General features: G+C 41.5%; 1 protein-coding gene across 1 annotated transcript in view; it reads left to right on the top strand.

Annotated features, from left to right (window-relative positions):
• slf2 (SMC5-SMC6 complex localization factor 2) overlaps positions 1–5,016 on the top strand; it is a 135,208-nt gene extending 130,192 nt beyond the window's left edge. The window contains exon 20 of the mRNA XM_068053046.1: positions 2,485–5,016. Within this exon, the coding sequence (XP_067909147.1) occupies positions 2,485–2,619 (135 nt within the window). The 3' untranslated portion in view covers positions 2,620–5,016. The remainder of the gene's footprint in view (positions 1–2,484) is intronic.
• The last annotated feature ends 18,040 nt before the right edge of the window (positions 5,017–23,056 follow it).

Genomic DNA, 23,056 nt, shown 5'->3' with positions numbered 1-23,056 from the left:
AAATTAAGCCTATGTTATTGCTCCTGATTGCAATGTACTAAGACCTGCTGGAAAACTGCATGTGTTTGAAAGCTGATGAAGAACAGCATCAGTTGTTGAAATCCCTCATGACACTCAGTCCAAGTTTAATTGAGCAAGATCCCAAGGAGTATCAGGCACCCAGAGAAGTTGGCATACTTCAAAAAGGAGTAGAAACAATTGGGAGGAGATTCTGAATCTCTGTATCCTGTGCATGTTTGTTTTCTTAACTTGCGAAGTCCTTCACTGCCAGTTCAGGACTACCCCTGCTTCACTCTTAACTATTCTATCTTCGCCAGACTATTTCCACTGTTGGTTTGTTTTTCTCCTCACACCCACCCTTCCACGACCAGCAACACACACTCCTCTGGAGTCCTCAGGATCCATCCTTAGTTTCCTCCTCCTCCTTATGGTGCCACTTGGCAACATCTTAGACATTTGCAGCTTTACCCCTCTACCACCTTTTCTCAATTTCTCCATCACTTCTGCACTCTCAAACTGTTTGTCCAACATCAGGGATGGTAGCATAATGGACTAGTAATTGAGACCCAGACTAATGATTCGCAGATATGTGTTTGAATCCCACCATGACTGCTGGGAAATTTAAATTCAATTATTAAGTCTGTAATAAAGGTGTCAGTAATGGTGACAAACTACTGGATTGTAGTAAAAATCCACCTGGTTCACTAATGTCCTTTAGGAAAGGAAATCTGCTGTCCTTGCCACGTCTGTTCTACATGGGACTCCAGATGCACAGCAGCAATGTGGTTGACTCTTAACTGCGCTCTGAAATGGCCTAGCAAGCCACTCAGTTCAAGGGCAATTAGGGATGGGCAATAAATGCTGGCCTTGCCAGCAATGCTCATGTCCCAAGAACAAATGAAAGAAAAAAGTCTTGCAACGATCATAGAACCATAGAAAAATTATGGCACAGAAGGAGGCCATTCAGCCCATTGCGTTTGCGCGGCTGAAAAAACTAGCCACCCAATCTAATCTCACCTTCCAACACCTGGTCCGTAGCCTTGCAGGTTACAGCACTTTTAGGTGCATGTCCCGATACCATTGAAATGAGTTGAGGGTTTCTGTCTCCACCATCGTTCCTGACACTGAATTCCAGACACCCACCACCCTCTGGGTGAAAAAGTTTTCCCTCATGTCCTCCATGAGTCATAACTTGCTCTACTTAAGCATTGGAAAGAGCCAAGCCAGTGTGCTTGGCCCCCATTATAAAAATCCATACCCTGTGACTCTGTTGCCTCTCGCAACTGCTATCTGCTCTTATGTCCTGTTTGACCCCAAACTGAGCATCCAACCCTATATTGTCTCCTTCACAATGACTGCCTATTTCTATCTCTGACATGACTTGCCTCTTCTCCCACCTCACTGAGGCTGCCACTACAGACCCTCATTTCATGCTTTTGTTACCTCCAGACTTGATTGCTGCAATTTCTTCCAGGATTGCATCCCATCCTCCAACATCCATAAGGCAGGTCATCCAGAACTATGCTGCCTGTATCCTATCCCAACATAGGTCCTGGCTGTCCATCACAGCTGTCCTTACATACAGACGAAAATACGAATTAGGAGCAGGAGTAGGCCCGCTTGGCCCCTTGAACCTGTTCTGCCGTTCAATAAAATCATGGCTGCTCTGTCTGTAACCTCAACTCCACATTCCTTTCTACCCCCCAATAACTTTTCACCCCCGTGCTTATCAAGAATCTATCTACCTCTGCCTTAAAATTACTCACTGCCTTTTGAGGAAGAGAATTCCAAAGACTTACGACCTTCTGAGAGGAAATATTTCTCCCCATCGCTGTCTTAAATGGGCGATCCCTTATTTTTAAACAGTGATAGTTCAAGATTCTCCCGCAAGAGGAAACATCCTTTCCACATCCACCCCCTCAAGACCCATCAGAATCTTGTATGTTTTAATCAAGTCGTCCCTTACTCCTCTCAACTCCAGCAGATACAAGCCTAGCCTATCCAATCATTCCTCATAAGATAACCTGCCCATTCCAGGCATTAGTCTAGTAAACCTTCTGTGAGCTGCTTCCAAAGCATTTACATCCATCCTTAAATAAGGAGACCTACGTTTTGCTCCCAATCCTGCAAAGCATCAGATTTATAGTTGCTGTTTCCTGTGTTTTATATTGGTCTATGACCTCACCCCTCTCTAACCTATAATTTCCCCAGCCTTACGAACACTCCAAACTCTCTTCCTCTGTCTCCAGCCTTCTGTGCCTCACTGCTTCCCTTTGCCCATTGTCCAGTCCCTTCCCAAAAGTCTGCACCAGCCGTCTTCCATTTTAAGACCCCTCCCTCTTAAAGACTATCTATTTGATCAAATTGTTGGCTCCTAATACCTCTTCCTTCTGGTTTGGTGTCCATTTTTTTTGCCATTGTTCATGTTGGATAAACCTATTTTTAAAAGATGTACTTCTAAAATGTTCTGTAATTTTATCTTAGGGAAAACTTCACGACTATTGGGAACCTATGTCTGAAGATCAGAATCACTTTAGTCAGTCCTCTGTATTTGAAGAGGAGCCGGAACACTACATGGTTCAAGAAGTTTATAGTGATAAAGATTTGGACATTGCTTAGTGCAACAAGTATAGATTTTTTTTTTACACAGTTACAAAGCTGCAATCCTGTTATATAAAAAAAAAAGTTTAGACCTTAATCAGTTTGTGTTCTGGTTTTTGTTCTTAGACAGGGACCTACACATGGTTTGGCAAAACTACCTTGAGAATTTGTTATAGCAGTTAATGTTTTTGATATTTTAACTATCAAAAGATTTATCAAAAAAATATTTTGTAATAATGTTAGAGATCGAGTTTATTTATATAATTGCAGCCATGTTTGCAGTGTTTTGTAGTGTCGATTTTATTGCTGTACATAAAGTTTGCCTGTTTTTGTAATGTTCTCATTTTATTGTACTTGGATATGGTAATAATTGAACCTTCAAAATGTTCTACTTGAAAATGTCAGCATTATTTTGTTTAGCTTTCTGCCATATGAAAATCAAATTAAGTTCAGTGGACTGTTTGTTGTGGAAGCTGCAATGAATTCTCAAATCACTAAGGAAAAAAAATGACAAGCTGCACATTTATACAGACTGAGGCTCCGACTCTCTAGCTTGCAAAGACTCTAGACTCTTTGCTAATTTAGTTGGCAAGTATCTGTCCCCCACTTTCATATTTTAAAATTGTAGCCTATAGTACTGGCATATACTTTAAAATGTTAACGTGTTGAGATTCTTTTAATTTTTTTCCCCTTCCTCTGGACTTTTTCAATGGATTTGTCTATTTGCACTAGCATACTTCAATATGACTTGTAGGCTAATAGAGCCAATCCCAGCTCTAATTTGTGCATGTGTTTAGAATATAGGGCCTGTAAAGTACGTCAAATGACATTAATACACCTAGGTGGTCTAAATGCCTCAAACCAGGAAGCAAAGGTTTTGTGTCGTTAATATTTGCGTTGTGAGCCTTGACTGTGTTTGTGCCTTTAATTCTGTTACCTAACTCTTAATTTATGTATAAGTTGTAAATTTATAGCTGCCACCTGACTTTTTAGGGGGTGCAAATGTAAAAAAATCTTGTAATTGGGACAATTCCATAAGACTGTTTGACTGTTGAAGGAGGGTATTATATGCTTGGTTTTGTTTTGTAGAAAATGCTGGATTATTCACTACCTGTGTATGTTATATTTATATTTTGTTTTCCTCTCCCAACTAGTGCAGGGTGGTAGAGTTCACTTCTCCTGAGCATTGCAAAAAAAATCCAACTGGAACAAACTGCCACAGCTTATGCTTTTAATACTAAAGTAAGAAGGTCTGATTGTTTTTTTAGATCGACTTTTTAAAATTGAGCTATCCAAGGGACTGACCTGTTTTCCTACCATATCTGAACGTGAGTAGAACTGATGGTCATGAGCGCTATCCGGTACACCGTTTGTATAAATGGGATATGCTAGGTTAATGAAATGTCAGTTTTCACATTATGAAGAATATTTTTCCTGAAGCGTTAGTCCAGGTGCTTTTGAGCTACTGACAGCAGCCCCTTCCATGGCTGGCATGGCGTTGTGAACTTACAGGTTAGTGATGTACCAGTGCACATGTTTGTAGGAGGGGTGGATTGCTCTGTAGCATCTCCATGTGACTGGTTTCCTGTCTGTGCCCCTGTCAACTTATTGATGGAGGCTTGTTGTACCTTTGTCTGTCAGGCCTCTTGGCTGGCGCGTGACATTGGGGAACCTTTGTTTAAAGAAAAAAAAGAACTCACTCCTGCCTTTGCCCTGTTTCCTAAGGCAGGAAGCTGTGTTTGTGATCTGGAGGCATCTCGTTGATCGGCTATCAAGAGATGTACCTCTGTAGATTGGGGCTAGTCTTGCCTCTATCTGCCATGGAGAAACTTGGCAAAATACTTTCGGTGAGAGATTGAATGTCTTAAATGTTTGGATTTAAACACCTGTCTAATTTAGTATATAATTTATTGCTCCAAATTCAATATTTCCGTAGTCCTGTATTTTTAGAATACTTCTTTGAAATAAAGTGTTTTTGATGAATTACATGATGAATTTAGGCAGAAATATTTCTGGTGCACTGTAAGGATGAGGAATACTAGCTCTCCCAACATGTTTAGATACCCATTGGTCCAGCTGAGTGTTGCAATTAATTGGTTTTTTAGTCTGGTATTTCACATTAGAATGTTTAACCAAAGAACACATGATTTAACTTCTCTACTGCTAGTTAATCTACCTCAGGACAGAACTGAGCATTTGGTCAGAGCATTTGGCCTCAGGGCACTTCTTTTTGTAATTCTGCCACCCTGCACTTTAGGCTGAAGAAATGTGTAAAAGACTTGAATTTTTTTTCTGCTTTAAAGCAATTGTGTGATGCAGGAAATTTGCATTTTTTAATTTTTTAAAAAAAGAGTCCTTTATACACAAATGATTTTCACGTTATTTTGGCAAAATAAATTTTCGGTACTGTTAAAATACTTGTGTTTTTGTACTGCTTTAAGAGCGTTCGTTCCACCGCATCTTGCCAGGTTTAAACAATAGTAATTTCACATTTTTAAGGGTGTACGACACAAAGAGGCCTTTCAATCCAACTGGTCCATACTGGTGCTTCTACTCCACATGAGCCTCCTTCTATTCCTCTTCAGCCAAGCCTATTTCTCCCTTGTGTTTAGCTTTCCCATTAAGTACTAATACAAGGAGAGCAAATCAATGGAAGCATTAGTGGAATACAGAAAGTGTAGGATGGAGCTTAAGAAAGCAATTAGGAGAGCAAAGAGGGGATATGAGAAAGCTCTGGCTGGTAAAAGTAGGGAAAATCCCAAAATATTCTATAAGTATATCAATGGGAAGAGGATAACCAGGGAAAGAGGGACCAAGGGGGGAAATTTGTGGGTGGAGCCAGAGGACATTGGTAGGGTGTTGAATGAATACTTCACATCTGTCTTCACCCAAGAAAATGAGGATGTAGATATGGAACTTGGAGAGAGAGACTGTGAGGTTCTTTAGCAAATTGTCATTTGGGAGTGACAAGGTATTGGAGATTTTGGAAGGCTTAAAAGTGGACAAATCTCCAGGTCCGGATGATTTGTGTCCCAGGATGCTGTGGGAGGCAAGGGTGGAGATTGCAGGGGCTCTGACCCAAATTTTTAATTCCTCTCTGGCCACAGGGGAGGTGCCAGAGGACTGGAGAACAGCTAATGCGGTCCCACTATTTAAGAAAGGTTGTAGAGATAAGCCAGGGAACTACAGACCAGTGAGTCTCACGTCAGTGATAGGGAAACTATTGGAGAAAATTTTGAAAGAGAGAATCTATCTCCACTTGGAGAGGCAAAATTTGATTAGGAATAGTTATTATGGCTTTGTCAGAGGGAGGTCATGCCTAACAAATTTGATTGAATTTTTTGAGCATGTGACCAGGTGTGTAGATGAGGGTAGTGCAGTTGATGTAGTTTACATGGATTTTAGCAAAGCCTTTGACAAGGTCCCACATGGGAGACTTATCAAGAAAGCAAATGCACATGGGATACAAGGTAACTTGATAAGGTGGATTCAAAATTGGCTTAGCTGTAGGAGACAGTGTGATGACAGATGGCTGTTTGTGACTGGAAGCCAGTGTCCAGTGGCGTACCACAGGGACCTGTGCTGGGTCCCCTATTGTTCGTCATTTATATAAACGACATAGATGATTATGTGTGGGATAGGATCAGTACGTTTGCGGATGACACAAAGATTGGCTGAGTGGTTAACAGTGAGGCGGAGTGTCTTAGGTTACAGGAAGATATAGACGGGATGGTCAAATGGGCAGAAAAGTGGCAGATGGAATTTAATGCTGAAAAGTTTGAGGTAATGCACTTTGGAAGGAGTAATGTGACACGGAAATATTCAAGGAATGGCTTGACACTGGGAAGTTCCGAGGAGCAAAGGGACCTTGGCGTGTTTGTCCATAGATCTCTGAAGGCAGAAGGGCAGGTTAATAGGGTGGTGAAAAAGGCATATGGGACACTTGCCTTTATCAATCGAGGCATAGATTACAAAAGCAGGGAGGTCATGTTGGAGTTGTACAGAACTTTGGTAAGGCCACAGCTGGAGTAGTGTGTGCAATTCTGGTCGCCACATTATAGGAAGGATGTGATTGCATTGGAGGGGGTGCAGAGGCGATTCACCAGGATGTTGCCTGGGATGGAACATTTAAGCTATGAAGAGAGGTTGGATAGGCTTGGTTGTTTTCACTGGAGCAGAGAAGACTGAGGGGTGACCTGATCGAGCTGTACAAGATTATGAGGGGCGTGGATAGGGAGCAGCTGTTCCCCTTAGTTGAAGGGTCAGTTACGAGGGGTCACGTTTAAGGTGAGGGGCGGGAGGTTTAAGGGGGATTTAAGGAAGAGCTTTTTTACCCAGAGGGTGGTGACAGTCTGGAATGCCCTGCCTGGAAGGGTGGTAGATGCAGGTTGCCTCACATCCTTTAAAAAGTACCTGGATGAGCACTTGGTACGTCATAACATTCAAGGCTATGGGCCAAGTGCTGGCAAATGGGATTAGGTAGACAGGTCAGGTGTTTTAATGCATCAGTGCAGACTCGATGGGCCGAAGGGCCTCTTCAGCACTGTATTATTCTGTATGATTCTGTCATTCTGTGAAGTGCATCTATGCTATTCACCTCAACTACTTGTAGTGAGAGTAGCAAGTTCCACATTCTAACCACTCTCTAGGTAAAGCAGTTTTTTTCCTGAATTCCTTACTGGATATATTAGTGGCGGTTTCATATTTATGTTCCCGGGTTCTGATGTCTCCCACAAGTGGACACATCATAATATCAGATTTTCATAATTTTAAATTTATTAGAACACCCCTCAGCTTTCTCTCTTCTTGACGAGTCCTGGCCTGTTCAATATTTCCTGATAGTTGTAACCTCTCACTTTTAACTCGTACATGGATCCTCCTTTTCCATTTAACACCTCCCAGCATAAACACTTCCTCCTGATTGACCAAAAGTTGTTCTGCCCAACAATTCTGTGACTGAGATAACTGATTCTTTGCTGGACAGAGCTGTTATTTGAACACCAGATATTTCACAATGATTTTGCATTATAACTGATGTCACAATACTTGTGCAGTGACTGGGAGAAACGTTGCTTTTATGACCTCATTGTTGTAATGCCTAGCAACAAAATGCCTTCAACACTGCCTGTTCAGTTCACTGGCCATGTTAAGGATGAACATCATCTAATGGAACAAATGCCAAATTGACCATTAAGTTTACTTGAAGTAAAATCTCACTCCATCTCCATCTTTCAGCAGAAATTGTTGCTGTGTCTGTGAATCTACCTGAAATGATCTCGGCTAAACGTTGTAATTCGTCAATCAAGGCAATCGCAGAACTGAGAATTCTCCACTCTGAGCCGGTACATAAAATGATTACTCATACAGTCGCAGTGCAAGAATAAAAATCTGAGCAGCTGGGTAAATGGCAGCAAAGTGGGTGGAACTGTTGTTAGCATGCACCATCTCAGCATATCCTAGCCCTGGTGAGTGTTCCCATACAGCTGACTGGTCAGTAGAGGTATGTAGGTCTCTGTGCTGGTGCCTGCTACAGTAATAATAGTTATAGGAACATCTTGTAGCTGTGATCCTGTTTTGATAGTGAGGTCCTCTGGCGCATGCAAAAAGGTTGAATACTAGATTACTGTGCAGTTGATATGAGAGAGTCCAAGAGAACTGTCCATCTGTGTGAATTGAAAAGCACAATATACCAGGAAGCAGGCCAGCGTAATAAAGGTTTATACAGCAACAGACATCAGATAAGACATATACCCATGCCACTGATAAATCTACCCCCCCCCCCGCCCCATTCCTCCCAATTCAGCTCCTGCATCACTTGCAGTTTTGTGTGCCCACCATTAAGCTGGTCTCTTACTTCACTTTGTCAATATGGAATCTTTCCAGCCACCAGCCATGTTCTTCCAAGGCGTCAGTCTCCACTCAATGGTACAGCATTCTCCCCTCTGATTTTGAAGGTGGTTGTGTTTAAGTCCCATTCCAGAAGTTTGAACAAATAAATTGAGGATGATGTTCCAGTGCGGTGTCTAGGGAGTGCTGCACTTTGAGGTGCTGAGTTTCAGGCGACACATTAAACTGTGGCCTGTTTGCCTTCTAAGATGAATATAAAAGATGGCATGGCACTATTTAGAAGAGCAGCAGGGGATCTTTTCTCTTGACATCTACAAAATACTCAATATTGCAACCTTTGTTCCCAGAATAAACAGATCTCTGCCCAATACAGCCCCACATTACTGCAAGTATTAAACATGCTTTTACATTTGTTTTTCGCTATTGGATTCCACAATGAGGTCTGAGTCCAAATGCAAAGCTTTGGAAGTTGAGAAGTGAGCAATAATTGAAAGGGGTAGAATGAATTTTAAAACTCTGGCCCCATTACTGTATGCTCAATGTGTCTATCGATATTTTAGGCAGCTATTGATCGCCTAAGCTCCAGTGCATTTGGCAGTCCTGTTTTTCAGATGAGATGTTCAGTCAGGCCACGCCTATTCTGGCAACTCAGATGAATGTCTGTCAGTAATGCTTGGTGGTTTTCTGAACTTGCCTCACTTGTTCCTTATGAACTGCCGTCAAGTGTCTTGTTTTATCACTATTGAACTTGACATTCATTGCCCTGCCTTACTGATCCAATGGCACCATTTGATGAAGATTGGAGAGTTCTCATTGCCCTGACCACCACCACTCACTCACTCCGTGCCAGCAACAACAGATCAATTGGCTATTTATCTCAGTGGTATTGGTAGGATCTTTCTATGCATAAAATGCTTGCATAACCACAGTTAAAGTAATTCACTGTGTAAGGAAGTTTTATACGATGATATAGCACTTAAATGCATTTTAAAAAATAAAATGGAATGGAATAACATTTGGGGTCTAAACTATGTAAAACCTAATCTTTTAATATTTTCCCTCTGTTGTGATAAACATGCCAGTTTTACTTTTAACAGGAGAGGCCTGAACTAATTACTAGGAACCTTTGAGTCTAATCTAACTGAGAGTAAACTGAGAAGATTAGAATGCCATTCAGGTTATGGGAAAATTTGTTCAGAATCTCTTGCCTTCAGGAATGTGGGGCATTCTGAAGTGTATGCCCAGCACTTCATGTTAATGCAGTTTGACTGAGGTTGGCTTGAGGAGTTACCTTTAAATAAAGGTAAAATCCAATGTTCTCTCAATTTCTTTTGGAGTGTGCGGGTGATTTATTTAAATGTGCAGCCCCTTTAAATTCTTTTGCATGACCGACTTGTGCGTGGCCTGTGCAGGGACTTTTGGGCTGCAGAGCAGCTGACGGGGAGCATTGGAACAATTCCATCATCTAAATAATTTGCATTTATATAGCACCTTTAACATAGGAAAATGTCTTAAGGCACTTCACAGAAGTGTAATCATACAAAAATGAATACTGAGGGGTGATTAAAAGCTTGGACTAAGAGTTGGGTTTTAAGGTGCATCTGAAAGAATGAGCAAATTCTCTGGCTATGATCCTTTGACATGAGCAAATAGCTTGGAGTTATCCCTGTTTATCTGGTTACATTTAGCATTTTTCTTCTCTTTCCTCAGAGCTTCCAACACATTTCCAAGTCTTTTGCCAATGCTACATTAAAATCAGCCACAAGGGGGCATAAGTATCCCATGATGACTATTCCTCACTGCAACTCTGGGCACGCCGGTAGCATCTACTTGGGTTTTCATAGAACATACAGCACATAAACATGCCATTCGGCCAAATAGGTCATGCCAGTGTTTGTTATCCACACTAGCCTCTTCCCACCTTACTTCCATTTCACCCTACCTGCATATCTAATTCCTTTCTCTCTCATATGCTTATCTAGCTTTCTCTTCCTTCTTTCTTTCTTTTGGGCCTCCTTATCTCGAGAGACAATGGATACGCGCCTGGAGGTGGTCAGTGGTTTGTGAAGCAGCGCCTGGAGTGGCTATAAAGGCCAATTCTGGAGTGACAGGCTCTTCCACAGGTGCTGCAGAGAAATTTGTTTGTTGGGGCTGTTGCACAGTTGGCTCTCCCCTTGCGCCTCTGTCTTTTTTCCTGCCAACTACTAAGTCTCTTCGACTCGCCACAATTTAGCCCTGTCTTAAATGCATCTATACTATTTGCCTCAAATATTCCATCTGGGGGTAGTGAGTTCACATTCTAACCATGCTTTGGGTAAAGAAGTTAATATTCTGTAATAGCCTTACTGATAAAATACTATAAGTTCACCTGCACTTTTTAACCCTCAAACTGACGGTACAAATCCAAGTTTCTATAACAACACAGACAATGGGACAGTTATAGTGAATGGACGTAAAGGTATCTGAGTATGCACAGTAAGTGTCTGAGGCATTAGGATGAAATCACCATGAGATCAATCGAGCATTGTGTGACGGATTCGTTGACTAAGCTTTTGGTCACCTGTGCTAATATCTGTGTGGCTCAGTGTCAAATTTTGTTTGATAACAGCATAAGAAATAGCTGGAGAAGACCATCTGACCCTTCAAGTCTGCTCCGCCATTCAACCAGATCATGACTAATCATGTGCCTCCCCACACTATTCTCATATCCCTCAATTCCCTTGGCATCCAAAAATCTATTGACCTCTTTTTGAATATACTGAACAACTGAGCATCCACAGCTCTCTGGGGTAGAGAATTCAAAAGACACTCGACTTTTGGAGTGATGAAATTTCTCCCCATCTCACTCCTAATTGGCTGACCCCTTATTCTGAAACTGTCACCCCATATTCTAGATTCCCAAGCCAGGGGAACCATTTTCTCAGCATCTATCCTGTCAAGCCCCTTAAGAATTTTATATGTTTCAATGCGATCATCTAAAGTCCAGAAAATATAGGCCTAGTCTACTCGATCGCTGCTTATAAGACAATCCCCTCATCTCAGGAACCAGTCTAGTGAGCCTCTGTTGCACAAAACTGCTTGGGTTCTTCAGGAGTGCTGTGTTAGTCACTGCTACAGCCCTTGGACAGAAGGGTTCAATATACACTACAAAAACTAGAAATAGCAGACTTAAAACGACTGATTACGTAAGGGGTTTCTTGTGTATTACTGAATGAGTGAAACTAAGGGGGCACAGAAGCTCCCTGAATTATCCTTACGTCAAGTTTAATTCTTCCTGTTCTGTTAAAGGAAGGCTGACGTTGTGCCTTTATCATGTGCCTCGAACATTTAATAGCATACGGTGAATTAGATTGAAATGCTTAGATATCACTGGCATTTTTAACCCCTAACTATTTACTTCTGGATCATATCTGCTGGTTCTGTTTGGGTACAGGGTGCATTTGTAAAAATGTTTGCTGATTTGTTACTTTGTCTTAACAGCAACAAGGTTCCTTACACAAATGAAACATACCAGTTACCCACATTTGAGTGGTCACGTACTACATCGCAACAGCTACCTTAATTTGCATGTGAAGATTATAAACAAAAAATGCCATCCCAATTTGGACATAAATTGACCGTTCCTTCATCTTTGCTGAGACAATCTTGGAACTCCCTGCATGATAGCACAGTGGCCGCATCTTCACCACACGGACTACAGAAGTTCAAAAAGACAGCTCAGTACCACCTCGAGGGTCACTAGGAATGGGCAATAAATGCCAGCCTTGCCAGTGATGAATTTGAAACAAGTGTTGGATAAATAATGCTTTAAGATCAAAGGTCAGATAGAAAACAGCAGCATTTTTTAGTTTTGCATTCCGGTCATTTGATTTTGCTTCTGCTCTAGAACTGTGTTGTTTTATGTCAAATTTGGCAAATCCACAGACTTATCCTGGAGATTGAGGCTATTTGATAAAGGTTAGGTTTTTCCATTCTCCTCTAGGTTCAGCGTTGGTATTAGTACAGTACTATGTATTGACCTCTCTCGAGCTTCAGCCAGGATTTCTCCGGCTCCTAGAACACTATCCTGAAACTACCATTGTCTGGATTCCAGTAAGTATTCAATTAGAGTTTTCCATCACTTAAATCGGTGAATAACCAGAAGTCAGATATAAAATCATTGGCAAAAGATCTAGAGGGGAAATGAGAAAAAAGTCTTTTCACTTGGAGAGTTGACTGGATTTTGAATGTTTTACCTGAAAAGTTGGTGGAAGCTGATTTCATAAATAATTCTAAAAGGACATTGGAGAGGACCTGAAGATGAGGAACTTGCAGGCTTAAGGACAAAAGGTGGGGATGTAGGACTAAGCACGACTGCTCTTTCTAAGAGCCAGCAAAGACATGATGGGCCGAAAGGCCTCCTGTGCTATAAGTTTCTATGAGGCTCACTGCAGCATAACAGGAGCAGAAAGGGCTAGTTGGCCCATTGAAACATATTACTCTATTTCACCTCATAACATTCAAGTGCATTTTGAAAAGCTACGTTGACCTTGCCTCTACTGCCTTCCCTAGAATAAAGCACTTGGAGCAATGCAATTAGTCCCACTCCTCTGCTTTTCTCCTCACAGCCAATGTACTTTTTTTTTTGTAGTGCACCAACGATTTGTTAGTTTGTGGTCCCTTTAAACCTTTTTGCATGTGTATGTGCAATAACTTAAAGGGTCCCCAACTGGTGCACGCAGCCTGCACAGGATGCTGTGCGGCCACGCAGCTTAAAGGGAACATTGCTCATAGACCTTCATATTTTTCCTTTTCAACTATATATTTAAAAGGGAATATAATTTATAAGGCTCCAATGGCCATTTCTGGACCTATTCCTGAATTTTCATGGAAAGTAGACGGAGCTTGCATTGCCTTCACATTAATATTGCCTCCATATTAATGCTACAGCCTCTGCTGGCTTGCTGTAGTTCCTCCTCCTGGTTGACTTTCCATTCCCCCATTCCCCTCCGGTTCACCTGTGTCGTGTGGCCAAAATTTAAGGTGATTGGTACTCGCATCTCAATGCAATTATGGTGATGAGGACCAAGGACAATTTTTGGAAGGTCCTCGGGCCTCTCCATGTTCTGCTGATGCCTTGGCTACACGCCACACGGATAACGGCAGGTTTCAAGCACCAATAACATGACGATGCTACTTAAAAAAAAAAAATCAACTACAGGCACTCCTCTAGAACTCCTCCAACCTGTCAGAATAGATTATTTGACCTCTTATCGAGAAGGTGATCATTTTGGATCAGAAGTTATTTTAAATACAGGTACTATGTGATTTTAGCCTCACTGCTGCCCAGTATTTCTTCCATGCTAGCCATTACCCCACAGACTTGGCATGCAGCAAGCTAGGAGAAGCCAAATCCTTCTGTGCACCCGGTAACCACCAGGATAAAGACTGAGGGCTGCCTCCTCGCATTACAATTTCATCCCGCTGTTATGTCTTACACAATGTGTACACTAAAGATTCTCACGAGTGTAGTATTTGATACCCTGTAGCTCTGTCTATGCTTTTAGTTTCACAAGTATTGGCAAGTATACATACGCAAGAGATGCTACTGAGTGCCAACATTAATATTTATTACACACCTCTACTTTATATACCTTTTATTCAACTTAATATTTTGTTTTTGTCAAGATAAAGTATGTTAGTGCTAGGGAATGGTTTAATTTTCCACTTTTGGCTCTCATTGTTAGTATTAAGTACTCATAGAAGTTTGATCGGGCAGACATAAGAAGATGTGGGCGAGAGTCTAAAACTGGGAATCATAAATATAAGATGGCCACCAATATATGCAATAAAGAATTCAGGAGAAATTTGCATACTCAAGTGGTCAGAATGTGGAGTTCATTACCACGGGGAATGGTTGAGGTGAATTGCATACATGCATTTAAGGAGGAGGCTCGTGTGGAGCATAAACACTACCATAGACCTGTTGGGCTGAATGGCTTGTTTCTGTGTTGTAAATACTATGTAATATTCCCAAATCAGGAATAGCAGGGGCAGATGAAGTAACACTTGCTCTATTCCCACCCTAAGGATCATGACTTAAATCCAGACTGAGATCCAAACTGCTCCCAGGTGGTATTTTCCTTTTCATACACCCACATTCTCTGTAATCACTGAGTTTAGCTCGCCAACTTAACATCAAATTATGGGCTCTTTTCGTGCTGATGACTAAAAAGCTAATAGAGGGAGAAAATTGATTGCGAGTAAATTGGCAAGAAATATAAAAACAAACAGAGCTTCGAGGGGTATATAAAAAGGAAGAGATTAGCTAAAGTAAGTGTGGGACCCTTAGAGCATGAGACTGGGAATTAATAACAGGGAACAGGGAAACTGCGGATAATTTAAACCAATATTTTGCATCGGTCTTCATGGTGGAGGACACTATAAACATCCCAACAATAATAGATGAGCAAGGAGTAAATGGGAGGGAGGAACTTGTAACAATCTCTATCAAGAGGGAAAAGATGCTGGACAAACTGATGGGACTAAAGGCAGACAAGTCGCCAGGACCTGGTGTCCTGCATCCAAGGGTTTTAAAAGAAGTGGCTACAGAGATAGTGGAGGCATTGGTCGTAATCTACCAAAATTCACTGGATTCCAGGAGGGTACCAGTGGATTGGAAAACTGCTAATGTGATGCCCCCGACAGTAAATGTTTCTATAGGTATGTGAAGAGAAAAAGATTAGTGAAGACAAATGTAGGTCCCTTACAGTCAGAAACGGGGAAATTTATTATGGGGAACAAAGAAATGGCTGACCAACTATATGCATACTTTGGTTCTGTCTTCACAAAGGAGGACACAAATATCATACCTGAAATGTTGGGGAACACGGGGTTTATTGAGAGACAGGAACTGAAGGAAATCAGTATTGAGTAGGGAAATGGTGTTGGGGAAATTGGTGGGATTGAAGGCCGATAAATCCCCAGGGCCTGATGGTATGCATCCCAGTGAACTTAAGGAAGTGGCCCTAGAAATGGAAGATGACCACCAATGCATCCACTAAGATTCCATAGACTCTGGAATAGTTCCTATAGATTGGAGGGTAGCTAATTTAACCCTACTATTTAAAAAGGGAGGTAGAGAGAAAGCATGGAACTATAGACCAGTCAGCCTGACGTCGGTAGTGGGAAAAGTTCTAGAGTTCATTATCAAAGATTCTATAGCAGAGCACTTGGAGAACAGTGGTAGAATTGGACAGAGTCAGCATGGATTTATGAAAGGGAAATCATGCTTGACAAATCTACTAGAATTCTTTGAGGATGTAACTAGTAGAGTTGATGAGGGGGAGCCAGTGGATGTGGTTTATTTGAATTTTCAGAAGGCTTTCGACAAAGTCCCACATAAGAGATTAGCGTGTAAAAGTAAAGCGCATGGGATTGGGGGTAGTGTATTGCGATGGATAGAAAATTGGTTGGCAGACAGGAAACAAAGAATAGGGATAAATGGACATTTTTCCGAATGGCAGGCAGTGACCAGTGGGGTACCGCAGGGATCGGCGCTAGGACCCCAGCTATTCATAGTATATATTAATGATTTAGATGAGGGAACTAAATGTAATATCTCCAAATTTGCAGATGTCACAAAACTGGGTGGGAGGGTGAGTTGTCAGGAGGATGCAGAGAGGCTTCAGGGTGATTTGGACAAGAGTGAGTGGGCAAATGCATGGCAGATGCAGTATAATGTGGATAAGTGTGAGGTTATCCATTTTGGTAGCAAAAACAGGAAGGCAGATTATTATCTGAATGGCCATAAACTGAGAGAGGGGAATATGCAGCGAGACCTGGGTGTTCTCGTACACCAGTCGCTGAAGGTAAGCATGCAGGTGCAACAGACGGTAAAAAAGGCAAATGGTATGTTGGCCTTCATCACAAGAGGATTCGAGTACAGAAGCAGGGATGTCTTGCTGCAATTGTACAGGGCCTTGGTGAGGCCACACCTGGAATATTGTGTGCAGTTTTGGTCTCCTTATCTGAGGAAGGATGTTCTTGCTGAAGATGTAGTGCAGCGAAGGTTTACCAGACTGATTCCTGGGATGGCGGGACTGACTTATGAGGAGAGATTGATTTGGTTAGGATTATATTCGCTGGAGTTCAGAAGAGTGAGGTGGATCTCATAGAAACCTATAAAATTCCAACATGACTTGACGGTAGATGCAGGAAGGATGTTCCCGATGGTGGGGGAGTCCAGAACCAGGGGTCATAGTGTAAGGATACGGGGCAAACCATTCAGGACTGAGATGAGGAGAAATTTCTTCACCCAGAGAGTGGTGAACCTGTGGAATTCACTACCACAGAAAGCAGTTGAGGCCAAAACATTGTATGTTTTCAAGAAGGAGTTAGATATAGCTCTTGGGTTTAAAGTACTACCAAAGGGTATGGGGTGAAAGTGGGAACAGGTTACTGAGTTGGATGTTCAGCTATGATCATAATGAATGGCGGAGCAGGCTCAAAGGGCCGAATGGCCTACACCTCCTATTTTCTGTGTTTCTATTCAAGAAAGGAGGGAGACAGAAAGCAGGAAACTATAGATCAGTTAGCTTAACATCTGTCATTGGGAAAATGCTGGAGTCCATTATTAATGAAGAAATAGCAGGAAATTTAGAAAAACATAACGCAATCAACCAGTGTCAACATGGTTTTATGAAAGGGGAATCATGTTTGACAAATTTGTTCGAGTTCTTTGAGGATATAACAAGCAGAGAGGATAACGGGGAACCGGTAGATGTAGTGTATTTGGATTTTCAGAAGGCTTTCGATAAGGTGCCGCATTGCACAAAATTAGAGTTCAGGGTATTGGGGGGTAATGTGTTGGCATGGATTGAGGATTGGCTAACACACAGAAGGCAGAGAGTTGGGATTAATGGATCTTTTTCAGGTTGGAAAGCAGTAACTAGTGGGGTGAACAAAGAACAGCACAGGAACAGGCCATTTGGCCCTCCAAGCCTGCGCCGATCTTGATGCCTGCCTATACTAAAACCTTCTGCACTTCCGGGGACCGTATCCCTCTATTCCCATCCTATTCATGTATTTGTCAAGATGCCTCTTAGAAACGTTGCTATCGTACCTGCTTCCACCACCTCCCCCGGCAGCAAGTTCCAGGCACTCACCACCCTCTGTAAAGGGTGCCATGAGGATCGGTCCTAGGGCCTCAACTATTTATCATCTGTATTAATGACTTGGAGGAAGGGACAGAGTGTAGTGTATCCAAATTTGCTGACAATATAAAAATAGGTGGTCAGGCATGTTGTGATGAGGAAACGAAGAATCGAAGGGATGTAGATAGGTTAAGTGAGTGGGCAAAAACTTGACAGATGGAGTTCAATGTGGGAAAGTGTGAGGTCATCCACTTTGGTAGGAAGAATAAAAAGGCAGATTATTATTTAGATGGAGGAGGACTACAAAATACTGCAGTACAGAGGGATCTGGGTGTTCTTGTACATGAAAGACAAAAAGTTCACCTGCAGGTGCAACAAGAATTAGGAAGGCAAATTGAATTTTGGCCTTTATTGCTAGGGGGTTAGAGTTTAAAAATAGGGAAGTTTTGTTGCAACTGTACAGGGTGTTGGTGAGGCCACATCTGGAGTACTGCATACAGTTCTGGTCCCTGTATTTAAGGAAGGATATACTAGCATTGGAGGCAGTTCAGAAAAGGTTCACTAGGCCGATTCCTGGGATGAAGGAATGGCTAAACAGCTTAGGCCTTTATTCATTGGATTTTAGAAGAATGAGAGGTGATCTTATTGAAACATATAAGATTCTAAGGGGGCTTGACAGGGTAGATGTTGAGAAGATGTTTCCACGGGTTGGGGGAATCTCGAACTGGGGACATAGTTACAGAATAAGGGGTCACACATTTACAACTGAGATGCGAAGGAATTTCTTCCGAGGGTGGTGAATCTCTGGAATTCTCTAACTCAGAGTTGTGGAGGCTAGGTCACTAAATGTATTTGAGGAGGAGGTAGATAGATTTTTGAAATCTCGGAGTCGAGGATTATGCGGAGCAGGCCCGAAAGAGGAGTTGAGTTCTGGGACAGATCAGCCATGATCTTACTGAATGGCGGGGCAGACTTGAGGGACTGAATGGCCTACTCCTATTTCTAATGTTCTTATGTTGACTGGTTGAAGAGAATGGTTTTTAAGGAGTTTTTTGAAAGCAAGGAGCGAGGTATAATTTGGTAGTGTCTCTAACTAACTGGTAAGATGGTTAGCAATCTGACTTGTTAACTGTGCTTTGTCTTGCTACTAAATAATACTCTTTCACCACCACAACTATTTTGGTATAGTCTCCTAAACGTCTTGCAGCTTGCTTGAAGATAAGGGACTTTAACGAGTTTTCTGAAAGCGAGTAGGGAGGTGGCAACATGGAGTGAACTGGCCAGAGAATTCACGAGGCAGGAGTGTAATGATGGTGCAGGCACTAGTGGGAGCAGAGGTCAAGGAGAAATCTCTGTTAGAGGATCGGAGCTGTGTGTGGAGACATAAAGCGGAGGGGAAAGAGATATTATGAGGAAAGGCTATAGAAGCATTCAACACAACAGTGAGAATTTTAAAGTTAACTCTTTGGAACAGGAGCCAGTAACACTTAGAGGAGTTTCTTGGGATTTTGGGTGAGGGCAGGGCCAACAGTATTAGTCAGTATTCGGATTTCTTTCTTCATATTGGGGTAGGTGTCAATTATTGTTTGGGTGTTGTGGATTAGTTGCGATGCAAAATGGTGATTGGGCAGTTTCTGTAATGGACAACCAATTCGCAACTTGGGTTTTACACCTGAGCGGTGAATTGAAAATCCACCTCACTGTAACCATGACATCGATTAATTACCTGTGTCAGCTTGGCTCACTTGGGAGCATTACATTGACCTTGAGGTTAGAAGGTTATGGGGTCAAGTCCCCTAGCAGCCTGTAAGGAATATGCCATTGTCAGAGGTGTCATACTCTGCATGAAATATTAAACCATAGCCCTGTCTGCCTTTTCAGGTGGGCATTAATGCTAGAATAGGGCAAAGATGGAGGGGTGGCATCCCAGAACAATGGGCTCAAAAGCTATTTTGCCATGGCCGCAGAGGCATGTCATGAAAAAATGGAGTGAAAGATCACGCATCTGTAAAACAAAAATTGGGGATCAAACAGTAAGAAATAAGATGCAATTTTTAACCAACTTCAGAACAGACTTGAAAGACCTGCGAATACAGCTCATTGAACAAGCTGTAATAATGCATCCACATGCAACTAACTCTACCTATGAAGGGAAACAATGAGCCAGTGATATTCTGTTGTTTGTTCTGGGCATATGTGAATCATATAGTCTTACTCAAGTTCTGGAGAGAGACAAAAAGGATGGACGTATTAATAAAATAAGGTGCTGAATAAGTGAATCTGTAAAAGCTCTTGATGAACTGAAGCTTCTTTGTGCCTCACAGGTTCCAATAATGGCTTCAAGCATATAATCCTGTAACTGGAAGAATGGTGCTGTGTAAAATGATAATGCTGATTACAGTGAAAAGGGCACAATGAATGAATCCTTTGCATTATAAAAAAAAATCTGGATTTAGACATAACATTAATGTCGTCCCCAAGGGGATAAAATTAATACCACCTAAATTACTAATGTTAAACCCCTTTTGGTTTAATCCCTTATTAAAGCTCTATTGTTCAATGTTTTGAAAGTCTTGCATGTGTGTATATATGTGCCTATAACTTTCTTGCTGTGTTTATTTGCCTTCTGCCATATTTTCTTTTTCTTCATTTTCATAAGTTAAAGCACCTACTTGTGCTGATATGCAGTCCCATGAGGGCAGACTTAGTGATTGTTCTTTACACGCAACCACAGACATTAAGTAGCGGCATGCTTTGTCCCTATGGAATCATCACAGCCAAGCCTCCTGACCCCAATATATATGATCGCTTTCCAAAAGGGGTCACTGGAGAGTGGGGAACCCTGACTGACTTTTTTTTCTTCGTAGCCTGCGAGTGTTAAGATGAATTGTAGCACTCCAATCGCCACTTAGGCTGAGAACAGTTAATTCACCATAGACCAGGGCTGAAGGTGGGGTCCTTTGTGCTCTATGTATCCATTGAGCCATCTGGGGAGCGTTCCCTCATGCCACCAATGGGTTGGTGGTATTAGTTGGGGACACAGCTGCTCACTTTATATAATTCAGTCGCTGAATTTATATGAAAAAAGGAGCAATGCAATATGAATTTTAAGATGTACATTGAGGACTTTGAACTCGGGATATTTTCATTAGTGAGCCTGGTAGCTGCAGAATATGTAAACTGTTTGATTTTGAGATGTGGATGTGGCAACTCTCAGTTTTCAAGTTTTATTAGTCAAACCATTTATGTTAGAATTTTTATATTGTTGAGCCAGGGCTATAGAGCTCTGTCTGGAGAAAATCCCAGAACAATGACTTAATTAGGTGTATATAAAACTAGATGCCATAAAACCAGCTAGGAATTAAGGAGCAATTTCTAACTCGGGGTGATTAGAATGTGGAACTCGCTACCATAGGAAGTGTTTGAGGCAAATAGGTTAAATGCTTTCGAAAGGAAACTAAATGAATACATGAAAGAAAAATGAACAGAAAGATATGCTGAGATGAGGGTAGATAGAATAGGAGGAGACTTGTGTCGAGTATAAACACACAGACTAGTTGGGCCAAATAGCCTTTTTCTGTACTGTATATTGTATGTAAATCTATGTAAAGGTCTCAGTCCATCAGATACACTTCAACCAGAGTCTGCATGATTATCCAACCATGGACTCCCCATTTCCGAACCCTGTTCACAACCTTTCTCTCTCTTTGTCTCTTTCTCTTTCTCTTTCGCGCTCTCGCTCTCTCTCTTTGTCTCTCTTTGTCTCTCTCCATTTTCCACGTTTACCTCCTCCAAACAGTGCACTTAATTCTTGCCAACCTCCCTACTCAACAGCTTTAAAAGTGCCCATTGATTCCAAATCAAGTATTTTCTCTGTTCCATGTGCTTTTTCTAATCTTTAACCTTGTCAAAAGCTTGCAAGTTTTGTATTTGGGTGACAACAAACCTAATAACACAAAACACAATGGAATATTTCTGCTCAGGTCATATACATCTTTTAAATGAATGTTTCTGGATTATGATTTGTAAGTTTAATATTTTTTCCTCAAAGACCAGAAATAGATATTGACAGATATTTTCAGAATTTGTAACATTACATTTAATGACAGATGGTGCACATCATGGCCACGTCAAAATTTTTATGCAGTTACATTCTAATGTTTGCTGTTCAATCCTCCCACCATTAGTGATGCTGTGGCGTTAGTTGCATGATTCTGCCCACCATTTCTCCTGTCACAACCATGTTTGAAAGACCACTTCCTCTTATTGACCATGAGCAACGTCATGGAAAATTGACTAATAATTTATATAGTTTGTATTTTTCCCTCCAATTTCTCCACTCATTTATCCCTTCTCCTTTGGGTGGCTGAATCATGATGCCATACAGTTTCACAGGCAATGGCTGCCCTCCATCACTGAAGTGGTCACTTATATGGTTGTCTATTAATGTTTGCTTCATAGACAATTTGGCTGTGGGACGTCACAACTAAACTCAACCTTGCAGAATTGGCTTCAGGATTCTTGGGATTCTGGGCACCATGTTCATCCCCCAGCACAAGCTTTGTCATAACCATTAAAATGCAATTGTGAAATGGAATGGCAAGTGTCAGTATTTATATTGTAAGGAATTTGCAGGCTCTGCCTTGCCCCGTTTTGAATATTTTGATCCAGTTGTTGTGACCACGTAGTTTTGTGGGGTCTCGTAGACCCACGTGTTAATTTGTTCCTGCATCCTTATCTTCAGTGAGATCCATGCACGTTTCCAGCTGGGTTCACTGATAATGGCAGTGAAAAACCTAGGTGATTTTTAACACCTCTCGCACAGACAAGCTAAGTAAGGCAAATTGAAGTAGCTCTACCACTGTCCCAAATGAGATGGGTTAATTAAGCACTGGTAGAGAATCCAGGATCCTCTAGCCTGTTTAGTACAAGAATTTTGATGTCCAATTTGTCAAAGCAATTGGAAAAAGCTGAATGCAATAATTAAGAATGATTCTTGTTTTACAAGGATGTAGTGTTAATTGTCTGACTGAACTAAACACATGCTGGGTTACAGTAACTGTTTGGAGTGCTGAGAGCAGAAATTTCTACTTTAACAAGAAAACAGGAAAGTGCATAGAACTATTGAGAAGGAGGGAATTCAGCCCATCAGATTTGCACCAGTACTAGTTCTTCAACTGCAATTAATCCCATTTCCCTGCTCATTCCCAATATCTTTAAATTATTTTGGTTTTTTTTTGGAATCACTGAATTTTTTTTTCTGTAATTAATGAGGTTGCGTTCCTAAAATTGGCACGCTTCAAAACCTATTAATTAGGAAGAAATGTAGGCATATTTTTCATGAACAAAGGAATTTCAAAATAGGCACACTGGATTGTTCTCTTTACAATAGAGAAGGTTAAAAGGAGATTTAGTAGAGGCGTTCAGAATTACTAAGGGTTTTGTTAGAGTAAATAGGAGAAACTGTTTTCCAC

Source organism: Heterodontus francisci, chromosome 20 (genome assembly GCF_036365525.1).
Source record: "Heterodontus francisci isolate sHetFra1 chromosome 20, sHetFra1.hap1, whole genome shotgun sequence".
Taxonomy (NCBI): Eukaryota; Metazoa; Chordata; class Chondrichthyes; order Heterodontiformes; family Heterodontidae; genus Heterodontus; species Heterodontus francisci.
This window is presented reverse-complemented; position numbering and strand designations above follow the sequence as displayed.